This window comes from Vicia villosa, linkage group LG5 (genome assembly GCF_029867415.1).
Source record: "Vicia villosa cultivar HV-30 ecotype Madison, WI linkage group LG5, Vvil1.0, whole genome shotgun sequence".
Lineage (NCBI taxonomy): Eukaryota > Viridiplantae > Streptophyta > Magnoliopsida > Fabales > Fabaceae > Vicia > Vicia villosa.
Window position 1 is genome coordinate 169,213,974 of NC_081184.1, and position 24,480 is coordinate 169,238,453.

The window sequence follows — 24,480 nt, forward strand, 5'->3', positions numbered from 1 at the left end:
TTTGATGTGACGTGTAGAACTTTTCTATACACCTATACTTAGGGATGGCAAAAAAACCCATACCCACGGGTATCCGCTGATAAAATCCGTCACGGTCACGGGTTGGATAGCTTATCGGATATCCACGAGTATTATAAACGGATATTTAGTTACCCGTTTACTTACGGGTACGGATACGAATTTGATGGTATCCATATTCGCGGGTATCCATATCCGTTAATAGTGATTAAAATTACTTAATTATCCTTTTAAAATTAGTATACTTGAATATCTTTTTAATATCAATTAGTATACTTAAATATTCTTTTAACATTTTTTCACATTCTACATCAATGTTCATTATAAGATGCTTTTGAATTTAATATAGTAAATGTATAACACATACTTTTCTATTAATAAAAAGATAAATTTTCTATTCAATATATAGAAAATTAGTAAATTTCAATTAAAAAAAGTATCCATGGGTATCCATAAATACCCGCGGATATTTAAAATATCACGGATACCCACCCGGCAGATATCCACACGGGTATGGAGCGGATATGGATACCATTTTTATTAAACGGATGGGTAGCGGAAGACTAGTATCCGTATCCATGGGTATCCATTGCCATCCCTACCTATACTATTTTAATTTTTTTATCTAAGAATTTGTATCCATATTTTTTTTCTTAATACATTTATATTTCAAAAACAAAATTTTTTCAGCGGCTTTTCATGAACATGTAAGAAACTAATAAGAGTAGTAACAATTGTCTATTAAAATAGAAGGTCATAAGTATTTTTATAATTTAGTTTAAAGCTAAATAAATCATGATTAAGATTTGATTTACTTAAATTGTTTTTTTTAATTTTTTTTTAATTTTTAGGAGAATGAGGCCCTAGTAATTTAGAAATCGTGTCAAGAGGTACGAACATTGACCAAACATTATTCCTATAAGAAATCGAATTCGATATTCTTTAAACCGAACCTTCGTTCTTTAGCAGAAACTCGTTTACCACTACCACACAAATCCAAATTAATTTTTTTCAATAAGTTAAGCCCAATCATTTATTATTCAATCGTTTATATATTTGACAAAGTCATTCAATCATAAATCCTAAAACCAAACTAAAAATTAAACTTAGTATCTTTTAAAAAAAACTAATATTTACTTCAATTTATGTCACAGTATTGATCGGAAGAGTCAGAATAGTTGGGCCAGCATCAACGACGTGATCTTCGGTAGTGGTTGGAAAAAATAAGGTTGTATTTACGAGATACTCCGATGACAAAGTAAAAATGAGAACAAAGGTACAACCGAAAGTATAAGTTTGAGAGAAAGTTTTCAATTATCTTGTATTCTCGGTGGAGAGAGCTATTTATATGTTCTCCTTAGAGTTAACTATTGGGCCCGATATCTTGGACTAGAAGTGATTCTATGGGTGGATTGAGTCAATTCTGACATTGAGCTAGTCGAACAAGAAATTTTTTATATTAACCATAGAAAGTCAAACTAAAACATTAAATATATAATAATCATTTTTCATTTATTTTTAATTTTCATATTCACAATTTTTTTATTTATATCATTAAAAAATTTGTACTACAATTGTTATATTTAATCAACATCATTCATAATTATTTATTTTAATAATAAAAATACATAAAATAAATATTAAATAATTCAGATTACTTTGAACAAATTGTTTAAAAAACATCAAAATATATTTTATTTAAAATGTAAAAAATAAGTCAAAAGAAAAATAACGTGGAAAAACAAGATGTATTGTTTATAAATTATTTTTTTCAGTATAATAAATTAATAGTCAAAATTTTATTTTTCTAAAATTTCTTAGATATGGTAATGTTAATATTTTTTTAAAATACAAATAAGTAAAATGTCGTGAACGTTCCAACAATAATATTCATACATAGTTATCCATTCAATCAATTGGCTGAACCTAATAATTTTGTTAACAAACAAATTTTTATTCAATATATAGTAATTATCGAAAAAAGATAATAATTTAATTAAAAATATTTTAAATACGTAAAAAGTGACTAGATACGCACAATAAAATATTAAATTACCTCTTCAAGATTAAAAAATCAGAGAAACCGAAGAAGACGAAGAGATCGAGCAAAAACCAGCTTAAAAATGAGTAGAAATTCAAAAGCCCCTTCCCTCTCGAGTGAGAATTGGATTAAAAATATCACTATAAAAAGGAGAAAAAAAAACCTTATTATTACATAATTTTCAACTCAAAAAAAAAAAAAAAACTGAGAAAAAGAAAATGGCGCAGTTTCCCTGCGACTCTAATGGCGTTTGCATGGTATGCAAACAGAAGCCTCTAGAAACCGAAACTCTCCACTGCATAACATGCGTAACTCCATGGCATTTTACATGTTTACCCCTCGCTCCAACCACTATCGTCGATTGGGAATGTCCCGATTGCTCTCAACCGAACCTCGCCGCCGATTCGCTTGCTCCGTCCATCGCCGGCGATCTCGTTTCCTCAATTCGCGCCATCGAGAACGATCCGTCGCTCACCGATGAAGAGAAAGCGAAGAAACGCCAAGAACTCGTTGGTGGATCTTCTACTGAAAGTGAAACCATCAATAGAGGATGTAATGATTCTATTGATATCTTCGATGGAAGCCTCAATTGTTCCGTTTGCGTGCAGTTACTGGAGAGACCTGTCACTGTGAGTTTCTTTCGTTTCATGAGTTTTTTTTTTTGTTCTTTCTATTCACCGATTCAAATTACTAATTATTTTTCTCAATTTTGTTAAATTATTATTTGAAACTGAGTTTTTGTTTGTTGTTTTTGTTGTTGTTGTTGATGATGATGATGATGATGATAATGATGATGAAGACTCCGTGCGGGCACAATTTTTGTTTGAAGTGTTTTGAGAAATGTATTAGGCAAGGAAAGAACACCTGTTCGAATTGTAGGACTCCAATTCCGGCGAAGATGGCAAGTAATCCACGAATTAATTCACAGTTAGCGATAGCGATTCGTAATGCGAAGCTAGCGAGATCGGAGGGTGGTGTTGGAGGGAGTGGCGGTTCGAAAGTTTATCACACTGTTCATAATGATGAGCTTCCTGATACTGCTTACACTACGGAGAGAGCAAAGAAAACAGGGAAGGCGAATGCTTGTAGTGGGAAGATATTTGTGACGATTGCTAAAGATCATTTTGGGCCGATTGTTGCTGAGAATGATCCAACGAGGAACCGTGGGGTTCTTGTTGGTGATTCGTGGGAGGATAGGATGGAATGTAGGCAATGGGGGGCTCATTTACCTCATGTTGCTGGGATTGCAGGTCAGAGTAATCATGGTGCTCAATCCGTGGCTCTTTCTGGTGGATATGTTGATGATGAGGATCATGGTGAGTGGTTTCTTTATACTGGAAGTGGTGGAAGAGATCTCAGTGGTAACAAACGTACCAATAAGGATCAGTCTTTTGATCAGAAGTTTGAGAGTTATAATGAGGCTTTGAGAGTCAGTTGTCGAAAAGGTTATCCTGTTCGTGTTGTTAGGTCCGTTTTTGTTGATTGATTGATTCCTTATTTAATGTGATGTTTTGTCTTGGATTTTGTTTATGGATCTGTTTATTTGGTTCAGGTCCCACAAGGAGAAACGTTCCTCTTATGCACCTGAAAAAGGGGTGAGATACGACGGCGTTTATAGAATTGAGAAATGCTGGCGCAAAATTGGAATACAAGTAAGTATCATTATTGGTTTTAATAACCAATCATTGAATTTATTCAACTTAGTACACTGAGTTAGACCTAATCGAGCATCATTTGTTTAAACTTTATTATTGACTGGGATTCTTTCTGTGATAGGGTCATAAGGTTTGCAGGTATTTGTTTGTGAGGTGTGACAATGAGCCAGCTCCATGGACAAGGTTGGTTTTAGTTCCTCGATTTTTATATTTCCTTTTTTTTTTGTGTGTGTGTACTAATGCATGTGGGAGTATAGAACTTGACCACTTTCATTCATTTTGTTGATCTGCAGTGATTTATCTGGAGACCGTCCCCGTTCACTACCTATAATTGAGGAATTTAAGGGTGCAATTGATATTACTGAAAGAAAGGGTGATCCGTCATGGGACTTTGATGTAAGTTGTATATGTCTGTTTTTCTTAAAAATTTCTTGATGTGTTGGTGTTTCTTTCACTTTTGTTTATTACATTTGTTCATTGTTTTCTAGGCATTATTTTTCTACTTAGTAAGATATGATACTCACGATAATTAAGTCTAGATTTTGGGAAAATTATTTTTCTCCCTTCCAACTTTGCTGTTCTACAGATTTTGGAAGGTCTCAGTGTGTGTATTTGTCTAAATTTCAGGAGAAAAAGGGCTGCTGGTTGTGGAAGAAGGCCCCACCACTAAGTAAGAAAACAAGCAAAAGGGTGTCCTCCAAAAAAAGCAAGGATACGCTGTTAAAAGGTATATAATCCGTGATGATAACAATTAACCTTGCTTCCTTTTGTTAGATCATTGTTATTTGAAGCTGTTCTTGTTATAACACCATATAGAAGTGGACTCGTTAAGTTAATACAGTGTTGCCTCCGTGCTCAATATTTTTGCAGATTTTGGTTGCAATATATGTCACAAAGTGTTGTCTTCACCTCTTACTACTCCTTGTGCTCACAACTTCTGCAAAGCTTGCCTGGAGGATGCCTTTTCTGGCCAAAGCTATATCAGACAGAGGGCATCTCAAAGTGGACGCTCTTTGCGGACACGCAAGAACATTATGAAATGTCCTACTTGTTCAGCTGATATAGCTGATTATCTTCAGAATCCACAGGTACTATTGCACATTTGTTAAAATAGATGTTTATGAAGAAAACTGCTTGATTTCAGTGTGAAGTGAGTTTTCTTTGTGACCAAACTTTGTAGTGAGTGTTATTAGCCTTTTTATCTACTTTTGCATTTCATTGCTTAGCAGTAATGTGATCAATAATTATATTGTTATCAGGATTTATATTTGCTCAATGGATTATTATTCTCCAAATTGAACCCTCGAATTTCTTTTAACTGTATTCCTAATTTACTATGAAATGACTAGTATTCCTAATTTACCATGAAACTGTAATGTAATTCATTATGGAATTTAGTGTTTATTATGATGTTTTAGGTACTTAATATTGACAGTGTGTGTGCATTTGATATTGTTCAAAGTTTTGTTGCAAATCACTAGGTACTCTTAAAATATTATTGACAGTGTAGTGTCTATGCATTTGATAGTGTTTGTGATGTTTTGTTGCAAATATTCAGTGAAATAGACTAACAACTGTAATTGCAATTTATTCAATTTGAAGTGTTGTTTGCTCTAAGATAATAAGAGTCTTGTTTTGTTTATTTATGTTTTTTGATAGGTTAACAGGGAGATGATGGGTGTCATTGAATCACTCCAGCGACAGACTGAGCAGCAGATGGAGGAGAGTTCTGAAGAATTAAGTGCTAAAAGTGATGAAAATCTCACGCCGGATGAGGAGATGGAGGAGGTTTCAAATCCCTGTGATTCAGGTGAAAAAGTCTTGATGGAGATTAACAATGATTTGGATCCTCCAAAGAAGGAGAGGAAAGTTGCCGGTGGCAAGGTTGTGGTGAACTTGGAGGAACATATTGATGATGCAGTAGTAGAAAGCGAATCAATGGATTTTGATTAAAGGATGATGTTCTTTTAATACCAGTTTGGATGTCCATCAAGTCGATCAAAATCACGTTGAAAAACCACTTCAACTCAAAAGCTTCAAATAGTTGCTTCATTATATTCATTTTTCTTTTTGCATTGGGATGTGGTTTCTTAAACGTGATTTGGTAAATCCAAAACAAAGATGCTTATTTTAGTTTTTGGCTAACATGAAACTTACTAGTATTCGAGGCATGAAACTTACAAAAATGTTTTTCAGAACTGTTGAAAACTTGTATAAATGAAAATTACACATTTGTAAATGGTGTTCAATAGTCAGAGTTGTGTCATCACCGATTTCTTTTTCTTTATTGAAATTTCCTTCTTCACTGCCCTTTACTCCATTTTCAATGTCATTCTGATAATTATTTTAAAACTCTGAAGCATCAAACTCTCATTCATCTTATTGTTGTGACAATTCAAACATACATCCTCTTCAAAAATCACATCTTAGATAATAGTGATTTTTTTAGAAATTGGAACATGCAAGATGTAGCCTTTCATTCATTACTTACTCCCAACAAAACGTATTTCTTGTTATTGTCATCTAACTTAATTATTTTTTCTGGTTTGGAACATGTGCATGAATCACACATCTAAAAATATGAAAGCAATAAATTCTTGACAACACACCACTTCGGGCCTCTTGAGAAGTTTTATTTTGCACATTGGTGCTAAGACATCTATTGAGAATTGGGAGTATGGACACTCCATTTTACATTTTCATAGCCCCAACATTTTAGGACCCATTTCTCAGCCAACATAGAGCACACCGTCTTCATTATCATGCCAACTTAGAGCACACCGTGTTCATTATCATCATATTTTCCTTTTCATTAAGCCCGTTTTATTGAGGAGTGTATGTTGTAGTCAAATACCTTGCAATTTGAAAAATTATACAAATTCTTTGAACCACCTCGATCCGTCATCAAAGGAAAATGTAGTATATGCAGCAACCACATTTTCAAAACAAGCTTTAAAACTAGTGAACATTGCAAAAACATTTGTTGTTTCATGTAAGAAGTAAGTCCAAGTATTAAAGTAAAATCATCTACAAAACTTATTTCATGCTCTCTTCAAACATTTGTTTAGGCATAAAATCTCTGTTACTTTCCGGTCAAATATTTTGTATAAAATTTTATAAAATTTCAAGTGAAGATTATCTAGGGTGATCATAACCTAATTGAACATTAAACCCGTACAAGTATGAGTTCGAGATTTAAAAGTTTGATTGGATCGAACCCAGGTCAGACCGGTATGTAAATTTATATATAGAAATATACATTTTATAATAATTAAATAATTACTAAAGAAAAAGCAAGATAATATTATAACTTCAAACAGATAAAAATTAAACTTAATTATATAATATTCTTAAATTAACATATAAGATATCACTTTTTCAATTAAATAAAAAACTGTATAAAATTACATATATATTTTTCAGTTTTTTTCTCTTCAAGGTGAGAGTTTATAATCTTTTGTTATGAATTAATAAGTAATCAAAGTATTAAAATTATGTTGATAATATATATAAATATACTGAGGTGTCTGCCATATTTAAAAAAATATATTTAAAGTATCTACAATATAAGAAAGATTGATGGTCTGGAAATTCCAATTTTGCCCTGCTGTCTCACAAATGCTCCACGTGGATAGCTTTATCAAGTTTCCCTTCAATTTGCTTATGCCATATCCTCCACGTCTTCTAACTTTCGTTCCTCTTTTTTAATTTTGAAATTCAAATTTTGAATCTTGCTTCTTTAGCTTTTAGGGTTTCAAGTTTTCTTCTTTCTATATCCACTCTGTGTACTGTTCTTTCTCTTCTTCCAATCAAAAATCTCCAAATTAATTTTCTCTTTTCTCTTTTACGAACCTTTTCTCGAAACTTCTCCTGATTCTTCGTTTTTTCTCTTTTACTCATGTTTGTTCATTTTTGTTATTGAGTTTTGAACTGCTTCGATTTTGATTTAGTATTTGTTGTTTCAGGTTGATGATGTTGGCTCACACGGAAGAGGGAAGATTCGTCGGTGGTGGTGAGATTTACGGGTTTGGTTGACATCAGTGTTTATCTTCCTCGCAAACTTGTGGCGGTCTTTTTCTTCCTCACAAACTTAATCATCTTCTTTACAAGGTTTGTGATGTCAGATATGTACTTTTGTTCTCATTTTTTGTTTATATTAATTGATATTTTATTTGTGCAGATTTTAGGGTTCCTTCCTCTTTCACATTTGACCCACCAGGTGTTCGATAAAATTCTGCATTGAACGTAGAGAAACTACTTTGACACAAAATGGTTTATGTGTGACTTTCCCATTTAGGTTTTCTTATTAACTTATTCTCTTTTATTTGATCTGTTTAGGTTTTGAAATTTGGGAACAAACAACAACTATATATGCATGGTGATCATGTGATTTTTAATGTTGAAGAAAATTGGCAAATGGCTAAGTTTTATAGCAACAAGGTACTCTTGATGCTTTTTTATTTTCTTGGGCAACTTTCATGATAGTTCTTGCTTTAGTTTAAACCATATTTTCTTAAAATTCATAATAAGTTAAATAACCATGAAGTTAATAACCATGAGGTTGGATTGAATCAGAATATTTTTTATGTTTGAATATTTGATTTCCCCCCTTTTTCTTTGGGCAGGGACATACAGCTGGTCTTTTCAATTTGGGAAATACCCGTTATATGAACTCAACATTGTAATGCCTCTATTCTGGTCCAGTTTTCAAGTGTGGGATACCTGGATCGGTGTTTGTCTCTCTTTTCTCATGCTTTTTATTTTCAACAGGATCCTTACAAAGGCATATTAAGGGGTGAAAACTCTAATGCCGATAATTTCTTCTGATTTTCAAGAAATTCTAAGTTCAATGAAATTTGTTTATGGATATTGTTTTATGATTTCACCGTTTTTGTTGATTTGATGATTTGAAAATATTGATGTTGGCTTTGAATGGTTTGTTATTCCAGCGTGTGTGGAGCAACCGTAACATTGTAAACACCGTCGTGGATTGATGAAGAAGCACAACAGCTTTCTTATTGACAAAAGCATTTAGCTAACATTGTGCCTCTGGATTATTGGCCTTGACAAGAGTGGGAAGCCGAAGAGTCATCCATATATCAGCCGGTTTTATGATGTTCTTATATGTATTTGGTATGATAGACTAGAATCTCCGCACTATTTCATGATTTTACAATCTGTGCAACTTGATGCTTTTATTATCTTTACTTAATAATATCTCATGCTGCATAATTTCGCTTTGAATCAGGAAAATTTGGGGTCGTTTTTGCTTCTATACCTTTGCCAATCATAGCAACGTTATATTGTATATTTTTCGGTTACGTCTGTAAGTTATCTCGAATGAATTGTTTATGTCGTTAAGATTTACAATTATATGATTGTAAGCATATAAAACTTGACATTTAATAAGGATTTATATAACTTGGGAATGTGCAGCTTCAGCTGGTCTTTGTTTTCTCCAATTCTGCAACCTCAACAGTTTCTGAACCAAATTTGTGTTAGGCTTCTCATTGTTCCTTATGTGTAGGTTTTGAAAAGAGAAATTCATATCAACGAGCTTCAGTGGTAAGCGTATTGCATGTTCAAGACACTCGCGTGCTGCACAAAGAGGTAATTTTCCCACTTGGTTATTCTTTGCGACTTTGACTTATTGTTTGAAAAGTCCAATCTCAATTAATGTAGGGAGTCATCCATAGAGAAATCATGCTATGGCTGTGGATGTTTCTACTGCGGCGGCAGCTGATGCTGCAGTGGCTGCTGCACAGGTTGTTGTTGTTGTGATCCGTTTGACTTCTAGTACGAACGAGAGTTATAGAAGTATTGAAGATGCTGCTGCTGTTAAAATTCAATGCCTCTATCAATCACACTTATTAAGAAGTTAGTTTTATGGGTAATGATTTCCTTATTTCATAATTGGATTGTTGTTATAGTATTTGGCTTGTCTGTTTAACAATCCATATGCTTTAAACCTAATGTTTGGCACTCCTAGCATTAGGTTTGAATGATAGTTTTGAAACCAATAGAATAATGATTTGTTCCTCAGATTTGTGAGGTTCGGTGAGTCATTTGTCTTGCACTTTATATTTTCCACTTCATATTATTTGAACCTGATTATTAGTAACTATTATCTTCTTTAAAAGTGTGTGTTAGTAAATTTCGCCTACTATCAAATATCAAGCACAAAAATGGTTCGGTCAGTGTATCACTTCTGACTGAACACCGACGGAAAGTGTATCACTCTCAACCGCATTGGCGAACCTTAACCCTTCCTACTGCTAAGTTATTATATCAAACCTTTGATATCTTCATTGATATTTTTTTCTGAATTTTTGAGAATTTGATGTTTCAAGGATGAGAGATTTCGAAGGAGGAGAAGTATGAGGAGTCATCATATCATACTTTCTACAATTCTCGGTTAGGCAACGCAATTGCAGACTAAATAAAACGCCCATAGATGTCTCCGTAAAGACATGACAACCACAATTGCAACATCTGAATTATTACATTTGTACTAATAATACTTTTGCTTTGTTTGCTTCAGTCATTCGGTCCAAGAATCCAGAGTTTCTGATCCGTGAGAAGGTCGGTAAGAGTTCAAGTTGTAGCCAAACATACAACGATCGAGTTAACAGGACGAGTTAGGCCAGGTTTGCTGTAAGAAGTTTTATGTATTCTCACTGACCTCAAATGCAACGTCGTAGTGGCCGAAGTTTGGACTAACAATTCAAGAATGTCAGTAGTTTACATCACCGACGACGCGGCAGGATTGTCGATAGACAATCATGACCGCCATGCCAAAATTAACCATCTCCTACTAAATGTCTTGATAGTGCTTAGACCAAAATATTAGAAGCCTCAAACATTCTTTGACAGTCATCTCCAACTAATGCTTCTGGTGAGGGTACTGAAACAAAAAATCAATGACTCCTCCTCCATCATAGGGATGTTAGAAGAGTCTGAATATGAATTGACGCATTTGTGGTGATCATGGAGAATGAATATCACGGGCATGCTATTAAGCTTAGGTAACATCCTTCCTCCTCCTCATCAACGAAAACCATCTATAGCTCATCCTTCCTCCCGTATGGACCGACTAATACACTGGTAGTATATCATTACACTTAATATTTTGCACTTGCACCTTTTCCAGGCATCATAATATGTTTTTGAAGGACAAAATGTAGCCTTAATTTTTTGTAACCGTATAACTCTATTTATACTGATAGTACTATGACAATATACGGACTCATATTATCTGCTTCATGTGAACTACAAATAGATAATGACTTTATGTGGTAGGGTTTCTTCCTAACTTAATACTATGTCGTATTCCTTAATAAGAGACCTGTAAGAGTAACTACTTTTTAATGTTTACTAAGATGTTTAAAATATGGCTTAGTGTCAAAATAACATCATGTTTTCTTATAGTTTCAACTTTTCAAGAGATGCACACAATAAATTTCATGGATGAAGATAACACCAATTGATTTACTTCACAATAAATTTGGTTTTATGTATATTAAAAAGTATATGGGATGCTTGATGTTATGCTTATTATTGTCCAAGGATCAATGGACCTGTTGTGCATCTGGTATGTTTGTGGACTGTTATGACAGTTTTAGAAACTGATATAGGGCTTTCTTTGGATAGACACTACTTGCAGGTATGGTTTTGGTTTACACAGTTTATGTATTTGGCTTGTATGGTTTATAGGGCTGGTATGTAGTTTGTTGGATTGCTTTGTGGTACCTTATAATAACAAACACTCCTACACCCTCTTATTCGAAAGAGATTTTATTGCAATGTCTTTAGCTTTGAAAGACTAAAATGAAGCACAAGTTTAAGTTGCACTTGAGAGAGGCATTCCTGCCATATCAGCTCGGGTCGACTTAGCCGCGGCGTTTTGGTTTTGTGGAATGAAAGTCGCATTTTCTATTAATCCATTCTATTAGTTATTTATATTTTGATTTGGAACACTTTCAGGTTTGGCTATTGATGAAGTTTGAAATTTTAAGACTTTCAAAGTGCTTTTATAGAGTTATTTGTGTTGCCTGTTGAGATTTCAAATTGCTACTGAGATAGCCATTGGACTCCTTTTCCTTCACCTGACTAAACCTGAACCGATAAAGCACTGTAACTTGAAACCTGTAAACATTTTGCTTGACGGAAACTATGTGAGCAATATTGGTGATGCTGGTTTGTCAAGGATTGTTCCTCCTTCTGTCCAAGACAGTCACTTAGTATCGCATGAATTCTACAATTTCTACAAATCAAGTAAATCATTTGATTTAATTAGTTATATAATAATAATATAACATTGACAATATCAAATTAATATTGATACTTGGTTTCTGTATTTTTTTGTAGAAACCGTAGTAAGGTAACTACTAATATCTTCATGAACCACATCTCCAAACTTAGGCAAGTTACGACTATCGATGGCACGTTTACTCATATTCGCATTGGCGAGTTTGATCATGCGGGTAATTGTTCTGATTTTAACCATAGTTCTACATCTTTGAACCATGGAAGATTTGAGAGGATGGAACCATCTAATACAGTGAGAGTTGTTGATTTGAGTGTTGTTTCGGATTCGGGTTATCGTAATTCGGGTGTTCGTGTAAAGGCTTCAAGGCTTCAAGTGCAGTCTACATGTTTGTGAAATTGTCTTTCAAATGAAAATACTATTAAATTATAGGCAAACAGTTCATATGATGTTCTGCTTCCATTTCTATAAGGTTTTTGACCCACCTTGCTGCTGGTCTCAAGGTATATATTTATATCATAACCTTGGATTCGTTTGTGAGTGGTTAGTATTGGCTCAATCATATATATAGTTTAAATGTTTAAAAAGGTGTTTGCTTCAATTTCCTTTTAAACTGAATGTTGTTACTTACTTGCTTTTTAGAATAGAACTTTGCATCTTTTACCTCTCTCCTGAAATATTACATTGCCAGTTGGGAATCCACCTACACTGAAAGTATTACTTTACATCTTTTTGTTTCTGTGCTTGTCTTTCTTGGAACTTCAGGGTTTTTGGGAATCCACCTACACTGTTCACTAATTGTTTGATAGTTTTACATTGCCAATTGCCTAATATCAAGTTCAAGGAGTTGTTTTTGATCTTCCAGATGACATTGCTAAAGATTTACTTGAGAAGGACATACCATATGTAAATACAATTTCCAAAGCCGCTAAGGTAAATTAAAATTAAAAACGGTTACTAATATTTTAATTTGTTTGTGTGAATTGCATGTGTCATAATAGTGTTCTTCCCAACCAAAATATCCTTATTTGGCATCAATTAGTCGCATTACTGATTATATTAAAATGTGTTACATTTGGTACTTTGTATTCAGTTACCTCCTTTGTAAGATGATGGACCTCCAAGTAATTTCTACGGGATATTTTCTGATAGAGAACGAAGTAACCGAAGAGGTTCTTGGGATGGTATAGGTTTTAGATCCTCACGGTGATGGGGTGGAGGCGAAGCTCTAATGATGACTTTTGTGACTCAAGGAGGGGTGGCAGAGACGATACTTTGGTGAATTAAGGAGGGGTGGTAGAAGTAGTTTAAATCTGGCAACAGTTGGTCCAAACGAGAAAGAAGCATCCCGAATGATTGGCTAATTGGAGGCAACCAATCAAGCAGGTCTCTATCATCACCAAACAGGTTATAATAAATAATAATAATAATAATAATAATAATAATGATTCTTTTTATTGTTGTCTGTAATTTCTCTACCAATTTAAGCCACTTAATGAGCCTTATCTGCTTGATATCAAGTTTATGTTTAACCGGTCTGAATTTTAAAATGCATTGCAGAAGCTTTGGAGGGGTATTATCTATGCTTAATTTTATTGGAGGAAATGTTATGCTTCATTATCTGTTCTTTTTTTACCTTTTAACAATGTATAACTGATCTGTTATCTATGCTTGATTTTAACTTTTGTCGATTTTCTTATTTTCTAAGTTCTTTAACATACTTTAACTCTTTCCATTAATCATGAAGTAATGTGCACATTCCATAAATAATTCAAGTTTGTATTAAACTGATTGTTTAATCTTTAAAAAGTTGTAGCCCATTTGCATATCCTGAAAGCTAGGCAAATATGCTCGCCTCTCAAATAGAAGTGAAAAAACTCTAAAAGTGAGAGCAGCTGCTTTTTGCAAAAAATTGCAGTATTAAAGGTAATATTGTGATCATTGATCAATATATGGGTTGAGGAGGTGCTTTACAACTGAAATTGAATTTTTTCAGTTTACTTCTTATTTATCTTTTTCCTTTTATTTTTGTTTGATTTGAAGCTTGCCATTAACTCCTATGTTTGGTTGAACTTGAAAGAGATGCTAAGCTAGAGCAAGAAGGGATGCTTGAAGATGTATTTGGAATCACAAGAAACTCATTAAAGGACACAAATGTTTCTTCCATGAGATACTTATCCCTCACCCTCAATTAACATGTACATATTGCCTTTAATCAAGATGAATGCTCATGATGATGACAATTCTTCAGCATGTAAAACTGATGTTACGCCTTGAACTCCTGTTGGGATTTCTTTTCTTCCCTATATAATATGTTGTGAATGTTATATTCGTTTATTTTTATAGGTTGTTGTTATGTTACAAATGAGTGAGTGGAATGAGTGAAAGAATGTTTTTGTTGCCTATTTTTAGTCGTGGATGGTTTTCTTTCAATTCACTGTCAATTGTTTCATAACGTGCTATCCCATTGTTGGCTTAATAACTTATTCATTATCCATAGTAAAAATATATTTCTCATACCTTGAAATATGTAAGTACACTTAAATTTAAATAAGTTTTTATAATATCTTATAAATACAATTAATATTTTTAATTATGTGATATAAAACAATATTTTTAAGGCTTTGTTAATTTTTATTATTTTTTGTCTTGGATGGATAATTTATTAGTCATAACATGCTTAATCTCCCTTTTCACTCTAACCGTAATATAGTAGACTGCGAAGATAATAGTGATATTGATAAAAAAATAATTATATTGTTTTAATAAATATATAATATTTTATTTTTTTTGTTATTCTATTTATCTATATATAAATATAACTTATTATAAAGGAAATCTAATTTTACTATTTTTAACATGGGTCTATGGTTTGAGGTATATAAAGTGTACAATTGATTAAAATATTGATTATTAACGGGACAAAGTTAATGATCAAAATAATTTTTTATTAATTATACATTTAATTATTATTTCTTCACGGGTAACCAAATATATTTTTAAAAAAATATATATCTGAAACAAATGCGCGTCCCGTACCAGAACCCGTGCAGACGCACGGATATCTCAGCATGTGCAGCATTGTTAACAATAATTATAGTTGTCGCAACGTAACTTATCAAAACATTATTTCTCAGCTTCTCTGGATTGTCAACCCGTGCGACTACGACCACATGCAAAGGAAAATAAAACTCCAAATCTTCAGTAACCGTAAGTTTTCAACATCACGATTGCTATAAGAAGATGTTTCGGAATAGAAAACCTTACAATAACAACAACGCATCGACTGATATACGACTACGACTGAAGAAGATCGTACCTTGATTTGTTTGTCTTAACCGTAGCTGGAGATCGGTTGGATGTCATTTCTTTCAATGAGCCACTTGCGATTTTATTGTTTGCACAGGGACTGATGGAGTTATACCGATTATTATCTTTGTTTGCTCTTAAAAAAAACGTTTTCCAACTAATGAACGGTAAGTTTCCCAAGTCCTTCTCATAACTATTTTTTATTTCCAAATCATTTATTTAATTATAACCGCTTCTTAATTTTTTAGATATTTTTTTAACCACTTACTTAATAATTTTACTAATCTGTTATTATTATTATTTTTTGGGTAACCCTCACATTGTTATCACAAGTTATATTTATTTTAAATACTTCAATATATATATATATATATATATATATATATATATATATATATATATATATATATATATATATATAACTCCCCCATAATATCTGGTATGCAAGTATCATCTTTGGGACAGTGATTTTTTTACTCGATATTTACTTTTAAAAAATATCCAGCTTAACTGTTTTTTTACTTATACTATCAATTTTTTTGTTTTACTAATTTTTATATAATAAATATATTATAATATCAAGTGGGGACTTAAAATAAATGCGCGTCCCGTACCAGAACCCGTGCAAACGCACGGGTTAGTTACTAGTTAAACACAAAATATATCCAAAGAGAGCAGAAAGTGGTGAGTTGATCGCGAAAATGAAGAAAGAGAATGCAGAAGCAGTCCTCAATTGCATTGACTTCTCCAACGACAATATCCAACAATCCGTTAATTTACTCAAACAGGTATAAATCTAAAACAACTCATTACTCTTGTCTCCACTTCGATTTTATACATAAAAGAACCAATTCTCATAATTTTTTTCTTTTGTATTTTTCGCTCCAATTTTCAACTAAAAAGTCTTGCACCGATTCTGGGTTTTTCTATATTATCAACCATGGAATCAGCCAGGAGTTTATGGACCAGGTTTTTGATCAGAGCAAGAAATTTTTCAGTCTTCCACTCAACGAGAAGATGAAGGTTCTCCGAAACGATAAGAGTAGGGGATACACTCCTCTTCTCGATGAAATCCTTGACCCTCAGAACCAGTTACATGGTGATTTTAAAGAAGGTTATTATATTGGAGTTGAAGCTACTGATCCACTTGATCACAAACCTTTTCATGGCCCAAACTTATGGCCTGCATCAGGTGATAATTAGTTGATTCTATGTTTCTTTGGTTGAACAATAAATTTTTGGTTTCTCATCAATTATGATATGTCTATGTTCGGTTAGATGTTCTCCCGGGATGGAGGGAGACTATGGAAGAATACCAACGCCGAGCATTGTAAGTTTTGCTTTACTTGTGATTTAGATCAATTTATTTAGGGTCGATGTCATGTCTGGTGTTCGTATCTGTGTATGTGCTTTATAGCTTGTTATATTGGTTAACATCTTATTAAGTATTTGTTCATTCATTGTTTGTTTATGGTTTTTAATGAGGTATTTAGAGAAGTGGGGAAAGCAGTTGCAAAGATAATAGCTCTTGCACTTGATTTGGATGCTAATTTTTTCGATAAACCAGAAACCCTAGGAGACCCCATTGCAATTGTGCGTTTGCTACACTATCAAGGTATATTGAATTAACCGTTTTTGTGTGCCTTAATACATCGCAACTTCGACTACTGGATTCATGATTCATTGTTTGTTGTCATGTCATGAAGATAAGATCTCAGATCCGTCGCAAGGTTTATACGCAGCTGGAGCTCATACCGATTATGGTCTGATTACTTTGTTAGCAACCGATGATGTCCCGGGTCTTCAAGTAAGAATACAACACATTTTTCTGTTTCTGCTATAACACTAAAATTTCACCTATAATTGAAGACTATGTTTCGCAGATATGCAAAAATAAGGAAGCTGAACCTCAGATATGGGAGGATGTGAAACCACTAAAAGGGTTAGTCTTTATGATTGCTTCTTGCAACATATTCATTATTACTATTGACATTTCTCTTTTATAATATTGTCTCCATTGAAATTTTACATCATTTATACTGTATGTTTTGCAGAGCATTTATAGTTAATCTTGGAGACATGTTGGAGCGCTGGAGCAACTGTACTTTCAAGTGAGAAACTTTTTCAATGCAGCTATATTGCTATTCAGGGTTTTAAAAAACGGTCCGCAACCGCGAAAATGGTTGCGACAAAACGGTATAGGAAGGTGCTGATACCGATACCTTTATCATTGTTTCTATATTAAAGAACAAATTATGGTTAATTCACACTATAACGACCGCAATCATTGTCGCGACCACGACCGTTAAATATTAGTACTTTTTCAGTTCATCCTTTTTAATTTATAGTGTTCATTGCAAAATTCATAATTTACTTTACACTTAAACTCAGGTCAACATTGCACAGAGTTATAGGAAATGGTCAAGAGAGATATTCTGTAAGCTTGATTTTTAAGCCATCTCTTAAAACCGAGTTCAATTTTCTAATGCTACCTCTCCATGCTGCTTTCTACAATTTTTAACGTACTAAACTTGTAAAAACACAATGATGTTTTACTTGTTTCTGTATTGTTTATTTACAGATTGCATATTTCTTGGAGCCTGGTCATGATTGTCTAGTGGAATGCTTGCCAACCTGCAAATCAGATGCAAATCCTCCTAAGTAAATGAACACTATTGTCTGATTTAACAACATGTACAATGATCTTTCTTTTTAGCATTCTTTATGAGTCTTACTTACATCATTGCTTATATGTGTTTTCAGATTTGCTCCTATCTATTACCGGGACTACTTGAGTCAGCGCTATAAGGAAACACATGCTGATCTGCTGGTATATGATAAACAACAATCCTGAGCATATGTGATTGGGCACCAATTACATTTGAGCTGGTAGATTAGAGATGTTGATTAATCCTAAGAATAATAGGTCCACCATGTAGAGGGTGTTTAAGAGAAAGAAAAAGAGGGTCAAGGGGTATGAGAAAAGGGTGCTGCCTACTCTTGAGGTTGTTATAAGAAGTGAGTGGAGAGAATAATGGGTAATGTGGAATATTTTCAGTTGAAAATTTTAGACTCAAACATTATTCTATGTCTAGGCTGGGTCAGTCTTCTAGAGAGTCTATCTCAATATTTCACAATTCCATTTTGCTTTCACATTCTAATTTCAAATTTATGACCTCTTTCTCTATTCTATCGGTATGATTCATAATTTTAAAATTCAGACTATTTCAGTCGGTCCAACCGATAAAAACCATAAACTATGCTTATCACTAGTCTGGTTGTATTATTTGACCGTTTATTTAACTAAACTGGCTCTTAAACAGGCGGACTCGTGAAAACCAGTTGGTCATCTTAACATGAGGATATGTTCGGTCTCTGCCTCTTGTCTCCCGACCATTATAAGATGAGGCGGTACCCATTATTATTGTGATCATCGGTCATATTAGCGGTCTTACCGGATTGAAGAGGACACCCCTATAACAATAAATATGAGACTCTAATCATCTAATCATAATCCTAAAACACCATGCGTTTCGATCTTACCACATTGCTAGCATAACTCCTAACAAGGACCAATCCCTCTGATGTAACAAGAACATACAACTGAGAATATGACACGATCGATACCAATGGAAGAAAGCCAGGTCATATCCACAATTCTAGGCACAATTGACACATTATGATGCAATGGCGAGACCCTACAAACACAGGTAGAAGGAATCCAACAAGAACGGTTATTGAGGACAAATTTGACGACGGTCATCTTTTTTTAATAGAAGTTTAACGTCAGAGACTTACGCTAAAAGAAAACCAACCGTTAAATACTTCATCCAAAAAAAAATAAAATCTAAGGACTAAAACCAAAAATCAAAAGATTATTTAAGCCATGTTTGTTTTCATGGTATACTTTTAATTCAGAATCAATTTATCATATATAATATGGCTATTACACATGGTATGATAGGCCATGGTAAACCAAACCAAGTTGTCACTGCAAACAACTTTACATATATTGCTTTCTCAAGCCTTTTCTTTGGGGAATTTGTTACAAACATTAAAATGAAATAAGGATATCCATAATGGATAAAAAACATTGGTTCAAGTAAAGCATAATATCGTTTATTTTTGCACAAACATAAACAGACACGATACACAAAAACACCCTTAACAGACCCAAAAGCTTCAGAGTCAGTAGTAAATTGCTTCTGTTCATCGATAGTTGCGATATAAAGGCGAATACATGCAACTCTCGGCATACTTGACAAGATCCTGAGGACGAGGAAGATGCGTAGCCAAACCTGCAATGAAAGTTGCAGCAATTTTTTTTAGTTTAAAAGGAAAAAACATGTCTCCGACCGAGATATTTTAACTCGTGTGAATGAATAAGTTTGAGTTCAGACCTAGTTCATATGCCTTGGCCGCAACATTTGCAGCGATGTTGGCTGATATTTTTCTGATATTAGAGAAAGGTGGATAAGTCAAGCCCTTTTTGTAGTTCTCTTCGGTCACTTGCTTCGCCAACGCTTCGGCTGCACCATTAATGAGAACATTAATATTAAGAATACAAGTTTGTCGGATGTATCGTGAAAAATTTGTCTAATAACTTACATGCTGCTAGAAGCATGTCATCGTGTACTCGGATTGCTCCTGACATAACTAAACCCAAACCAAAGCCTGGGAAAATGTATGCATTGTTGGCCTGTATTGACAAGGAATGAATCATATATAAATGATTTGATTGAAATTTGAAAATGAGAAATTGTAATGAATGCGAAGGAGATTTTAGAACCTGGCCAGAATAATAAACTTTGCCTTTGTATTCAACAGGATCGAATGGACTCCCGCTAGCGAAGATTGCACGACCCTTTTTTCGTGAATGAGCAAACAGATTGTGAAAGTTAATATTGTAAATATATAAGAGCATATGAAGCATAACTTGGACCGACAAAAATATAGAGGAAAAAATACGGTCGTCTGCTATTTTACCTCGCTCCATTGGTATGCCTCTTCAGCTGTACACTCAGACTGTGAGGTTGGATTGGAAAGAGCCAAAATGAGAGGAATCTGCAAGCCACACATGATGGAGATATAGTTTAAAACTTTCTATTCGAAAGTTATATAAATAAATACTCGTTGTTATCAAAGCCGTCTCAAGTTTTTAAGGTTCCTGTGTAGGCTAGCTATAGTTCAACCATGACAGCAATTAGAGGCATTGTTTAACCATGTTTTAACAATGACAAAGATTTATGAGGCACTATTGAGATACGGTTTAAACGTGACAAATTTTAGGCCCTCAGATGGCCCTGCTCGTTCGTTATAATAGTGTGAAATAAGATTTTACCTTATTGTTTGCTGTCATAGCTTCAACTACTTCCTTTGTAAATGTTTTTCCTACTCCGGATGATCCAATCAGAACTGTAGGCTTGATCACCTGAAAGTGTATGATGATTATATAAGCTCGTGTCTAAACGAAACCTATTGTAAGTCACGAAAAAGACATGTTTTGATACCTTAACGGCCTCAATGAGAGTGCTAACAGGTTCATGTTCATGAGCCCAAGGCTTCTTGAAGTGTTGAAGTGAATTCGCCCGCGAACTAACAATTAAACCCTGTAAGAGAAGAAGTAAGAACTTTAGAACGAATGAATTTTCAAAATAATAAACTTATCGTGTTTTTCACTACCTTTGAATCTACTAGCCATATCTTCTTACGACTCTCTTCAATAGGTGCTTTAGTCTGCAGCAGAAATAATAGGAATAAATAGAAGAACATGACCGATTAAAATCTAAAATTAGCTTCATAATCTTGGATTACTAATATATAAACAATTAATAGTTGATTCACCTGCTTTGACATCTCAAGAGCGATTAGCTCTGCTATGCCAGTTCCTGCCTGAAAATGTAACCAAAACTGAGTTCGACAACTAATGTAGGGAAAACAGATTATAGTCTTACTTCAGAAGCTTGAATAACACTTATCAAGTACAACTAAGAGGAAAAACAGATTATGAATTTATGATCGTACTTCTCCAGCACCGAGGAAGAGGAATTTATGCTCAGGTAGGGTACCACCGATGAGCTTCAAGGCTGCTACAACTCCAGCTAGAACAACAGATGCAGTCCCCTAAGAAAAATGCATTACTTAATAGTAAAAGAAATCATAAAATTGAAGAAATACATGCTAGTTGTTGTGAAAAGTAATACCTGTATATCGTCGTTGAAAACTAGATGAGTTGTACCGTATTTTGCAAGCAACTCAAAAGCATTGTGATTTGCAAAATCTTCAAACTGAACCAATCATTCAAAATAATCAGACACACAAGAAGAAGAGAGTAAAATAGGTTCAATAGCTGCATAATCTAAGGTTGAAATATATAACAACCTGAACAAGAACTTTTTCGCCGTAGTTTTGCTTCACTGCAGACATGAACTCATGCAGAAGGTCATAGTACTCCTAAGAAGACACCAACAGAGTAGCCTCATAAAAATACAAGTTGAATAATGCAGATTATATATGCTAATACAATAAAACGATTTTAAGCCAACCTTCCCAGTTGCTCTCTTTTGTCTAAGGCCAATGTAAAACTCATCATTAAGTAATTTCTCGTTATTTGTCCCCACATCAATCGTAATCGGTAAACACTAGCCACCAGAAAGGAAAAAAAAGGATATTAAGAAGAATGAACAGCAAAAATGCAAGATACAATGATAAAGTGAAAAGAGAATTAGATCGAAAATGCTTACTGCTGAAGGACGAACTCCTCCTAGTGCCGAGTACAAAGCCAGTTTCCCAACAGGAATTCCCATACCCTGAAGCACATACAGCCCAATTAAATCTAGTTTACCATAAAATCACCGCGAATCACAAGGTCTTAAGAGTTTGATTTTAATCTTGTTGAGAAATACCTGGCATCCGAGATCGCCGAGTCCCAAAATCCGTTCACCATCTGTTACAACAATAACCTGAATACTCCTCTCTGGCCAGTTTTTCAAAACCTCAAGAATTTTTCCCCTGCAAAAAGTCAACAACAGATGTATATAAGCCTGCAATGAATGCCATCCTTAAAAATTGTATACAAACGGAAAAATGAAATCATACTTTTCTTTCAAACTAATGTAAAGACCCTGAGGACGCTTGAATATGCTCCCATATTTCTGGCAAGCCTCGCCAACAACCGGAGTATATACAATCGGGAGTAATTCTTCAACGTTGTCGATAAGAAGTTTATAAAACAATCTTTCATTCCTCTCCTGTTGACCACAACAACAACAACAACATGTTACATTTCAACTTTCATATCCTCATTTTATATAAGTATCGCAAGTCATCATGTATTCGCAATGATCATATATGTAAATACCATTACGCATTGCAGAGGATACGATCACATGAGTAATACTAATAGCACATGACGAACAAAACAATAACAAAAATGATGTTGTTAATATGATGCAACAATGATGAGTTGGAGAGTGAATGCATGCCTGAAGGTCCATCATGGCTTGGTACTTTTGCAAGGGAACCTCATATTGGCGGATGTTATGCATCAGTTTCTTCTCCTGTAAAAAATACACAATACAATTGAGAACCAAACAAAGGAAACGAAAACAAGATCTTCAAATGTAGAAAATGCAAATAAACAAAACCTGAAGTTGCTGGGAGCTAACAACAGGAGGTAAGAGGCCGCGCAAATAGTGTGCATCCCTCTCTTTCTCATTGAAAGCCAGCCCTTTATTGTATTGTGGATCTCTCAGCAAAGAGTACCCACTGCAGTGTAAACAAACACAGACACAAATTCAAAACAGACAAATGAACACATGTTTATAAGCGAAGACAGTCATCGTCCTACTATATTTCTTAACATGGTATCACAGTCAAAGTCAGGTTTAAGATCCACTGGACCACCTATTATCATCAGAGTCTCTCTAGTCCAAGAAATTATCATAATTTGAGGGTGTAAACGAGTTTATAAACTGTTTGACTAAATTTTATCATGGCTTAAAAGTCAATAATTATTATCATATAAGGTGAATAACGAACACAAGACTTAGTCCAGTAGAAGTAATTGAAGTTTAGAGTGATGATGAGTGTACCTGGCAACAGAGAAAGTCCAAGGGGTAACTAGTTGATCTTCGGTAGCACGATCCTCGCCGTAGATATCCTCAACACCACCACTTACGCAGGATCTTGGGCTGAGGTCCAGCACCGACTCACCATCTCTGAAGGACTTAAGCGTACTCTCCATCTTTGATCACAACACAACAATAGTTTCTGATATTTTCTTTGATCACAAAATTCACAATAATATATATTGCACTCCAATTATGAAAGCGAACCTAAAGTCAAGATATATAGATAGAGTTTCAAAGATAATATTGTTATTATTATGCAAGTGTGTCGTTTTCTATTTGAAGAAAAATCAACAAAGTGAGTGCACTACTAATCCACTTCGCTTTATTTGCATTATTAGATAATATTATAATACAATACTAATGATCGGTTAGAGCTTCTTATTTTAAAAAAAGAAAAAAAAGGCACGTAACGATGATTCATCTTCATCTGGCTGCTTCGGATGTAATGAGTGATGAGAGTTAAATATTAAAATATCCTTAAAAAAAAAGTTGGTCTGTTTATTGCGACAGATCAAAGAAAATATATATATATATATATATATATATATATATATATATATATATATATATATATATATATATATATATATATATATATATATATATATATATATATATATATATATATATATATATATATATATATATATATAGAGGAGGGATCAAATTACACCCGAAGAGTTACACCACGAGTTACACTCGTTCAATAACTACATCTCGAATTAATATTTTTTAAATTCAACCGTTGGATTCAAACATAATATCATATAGATCATACCTATAAAGTTTGAGCTTAATCTATAATGATTTACTATGTCATTGAATTACATCAAAATTAACGTTATATAAAAGCTCATTTTGACGTTAATCTTTGGATATCTTGATGATATAGTAAATCATTATAGATTAAGCTCAAACTTTATAGGTATGATCTATATGATATTATGTTTGAATCCAACGGTTGAATTTAAAAAATATTAATTTGAGATATAGTTATTAAACGAGTGTAACTCGTGGTGTAACTCTTCGGGTGTAATTTGATCCCTCCTCATATATATA

At 33.7% G+C, this 24,480-nt stretch overlaps 3 protein-coding genes and 1 long non-coding RNA gene across 21 annotated transcripts; 3 read left to right on the top strand and 1 right to left on the bottom strand.

Annotated features, from left to right (window-relative positions):
- Positions 1 to 2,116: 2,116 nt before the first annotated feature.
- On the top strand, positions 2,117 to 6,070 carry LOC131603829 (E3 ubiquitin-protein ligase ORTHRUS 2-like). The gene is made up of 8 exons (XM_058876264.1): positions 2,117 to 2,688; positions 2,859 to 3,526; positions 3,612 to 3,711; positions 3,836 to 3,897; positions 4,008 to 4,110; positions 4,342 to 4,441; positions 4,585 to 4,802; positions 5,374 to 6,070. The coding sequence occupies exons 1-8, from the start codon at positions 2,278 to 2,280 to the stop codon at positions 5,665 to 5,667; spliced, it is 1,956 nt and encodes a 651-aa protein (XP_058732247.1). The 5' UTR covers positions 2,117 to 2,277; the 3' UTR covers positions 5,668 to 6,070.
- Positions 6,071 to 7,363: 1,293 nt separating this feature from the next.
- On the top strand, positions 7,364 to 14,853 carry LOC131603830 (uncharacterized). Of its 18 annotated transcripts, XR_009284523.1 has the most exons (15): positions 7,364 to 7,499; positions 7,680 to 7,824; positions 7,895 to 7,959; positions 8,053 to 8,154; positions 8,340 to 8,509; positions 8,664 to 8,847; positions 8,963 to 9,040; positions 9,242 to 9,324; positions 9,397 to 9,604; positions 10,065 to 10,128; positions 10,256 to 11,988; positions 12,082 to 12,483; positions 12,846 to 12,913; positions 13,074 to 13,906; positions 14,024 to 14,729. It is a non-coding gene; the product is annotated as an uncharacterized LOC131603830 (long non-coding RNA). The 18 variants fall into 18 exon arrangements; XR_009284520.1 differs by having other exon boundaries at positions 9,397 to 10,128; positions 14,024 to 14,849; XR_009284525.1 differs by having other exon boundaries at positions 9,397 to 11,988; positions 13,074 to 13,366; positions 13,791 to 13,906; positions 14,024 to 14,730.
- A 1,066-nt stretch (positions 14,854 to 15,919) lies between these two features.
- On the top strand, positions 15,920 to 18,476 carry LOC131603832 (2-oxoglutarate-Fe(II) type oxidoreductase hxnY-like). Its single transcript, XM_058876267.1, has 10 exons — positions 15,920 to 16,077; positions 16,193 to 16,481; positions 16,568 to 16,619; positions 16,783 to 16,904; positions 16,996 to 17,096; positions 17,173 to 17,231; positions 17,344 to 17,400; positions 17,681 to 17,726; positions 17,871 to 17,950; positions 18,053 to 18,476. Exons 1-10 carry the CDS (start codon positions 15,991 to 15,993, stop codon positions 18,141 to 18,143), a joined length of 984 nt encoding a protein of 327 aa, XP_058732250.1. The 5' UTR covers positions 15,920 to 15,990; the 3' UTR covers positions 18,144 to 18,476.
- Positions 18,477 to 19,260: 784 nt separating this feature from the next.
- Positions 19,261 to 23,692, bottom strand: LOC131603831 (NADP-dependent malic enzyme). Its single transcript, XM_058876266.1, has 19 exons — positions 23,383 to 23,692; positions 22,936 to 23,056; positions 22,774 to 22,848; positions 22,388 to 22,539; positions 22,195 to 22,300; positions 22,033 to 22,098; positions 21,835 to 21,930; positions 21,671 to 21,742; positions 21,493 to 21,576; positions 21,314 to 21,412; positions 21,134 to 21,181; positions 20,972 to 21,025; positions 20,800 to 20,898; positions 20,631 to 20,720; positions 20,276 to 20,353; positions 20,079 to 20,153; positions 19,898 to 19,988; positions 19,690 to 19,818; positions 19,261 to 19,587 (listed from the first exon to the last, which is right to left on the bottom strand). Exons 1-19 carry the CDS (start codon positions 23,532 to 23,534, stop codon positions 19,499 to 19,501), a joined length of 1,776 nt encoding a protein of 591 aa, XP_058732249.1. The 5' UTR covers positions 23,535 to 23,692; the 3' UTR covers positions 19,261 to 19,498.
- Positions 23,693 to 24,480: the final 788 nt, after the last annotated feature.

Excerpts from the sequence above, each read along its gene's own strand:
- LOC131603831 (XM_058876266.1), bottom strand. The coding sequence starts at position 23,534 with ATGGAGAGTACGCTTAAGTCCTTCAGAGATGGTGAGTCGGTGCTGGAC. Across the intron at positions 22,849-22,935 it reads TTAGCTCCCAGCAACTTCAG|GAGAAGAAACTGATGCATAA; the intron begins GTTTTGTTTATT and ends TATTTTTTACAG. Across the intron at positions 21,413-21,492 it reads TTTTCAACGACGATATACAG|GGGACTGCATCTGTTGTTCT; the intron begins GTATTACTTTTC and ends CATTTTTCTTAG.
- LOC131603832 (XM_058876267.1), top strand. The coding sequence starts at position 15,991 with ATGAAGAAAGAGAATGCAGAAGCAGTCCTCAATTGCATTGACTTCTCC. Across the intron at positions 17,097-17,172 it reads ATGATGTCCCGGGTCTTCAA|ATATGCAAAAATAAGGAAGC; the intron begins GTAAGAATACAA and ends TATGTTTCGCAG. Across the intron at positions 17,951-18,052 it reads TCAGATGCAAATCCTCCTAA|ATTTGCTCCTATCTATTACC; the intron begins GTAAATGAACAC and ends ATGTGTTTTCAG.
- LOC131603829 (XM_058876264.1), top strand. The coding sequence starts at position 2,278 with ATGGCGCAGTTTCCCTGCGACTCTAATGGCGTTTGCATGGTATGCAAA. Across the intron at positions 3,712-3,835 it reads GGCGCAAAATTGGAATACAA|GGTCATAAGGTTTGCAGGTA; the intron begins GTAAGTATCATT and ends TTTCTGTGATAG. Across the intron at positions 3,898-4,007 it reads GAGCCAGCTCCATGGACAAG|TGATTTATCTGGAGACCGTC; the intron begins GTTGGTTTTAGT and ends GTTGATCTGCAG.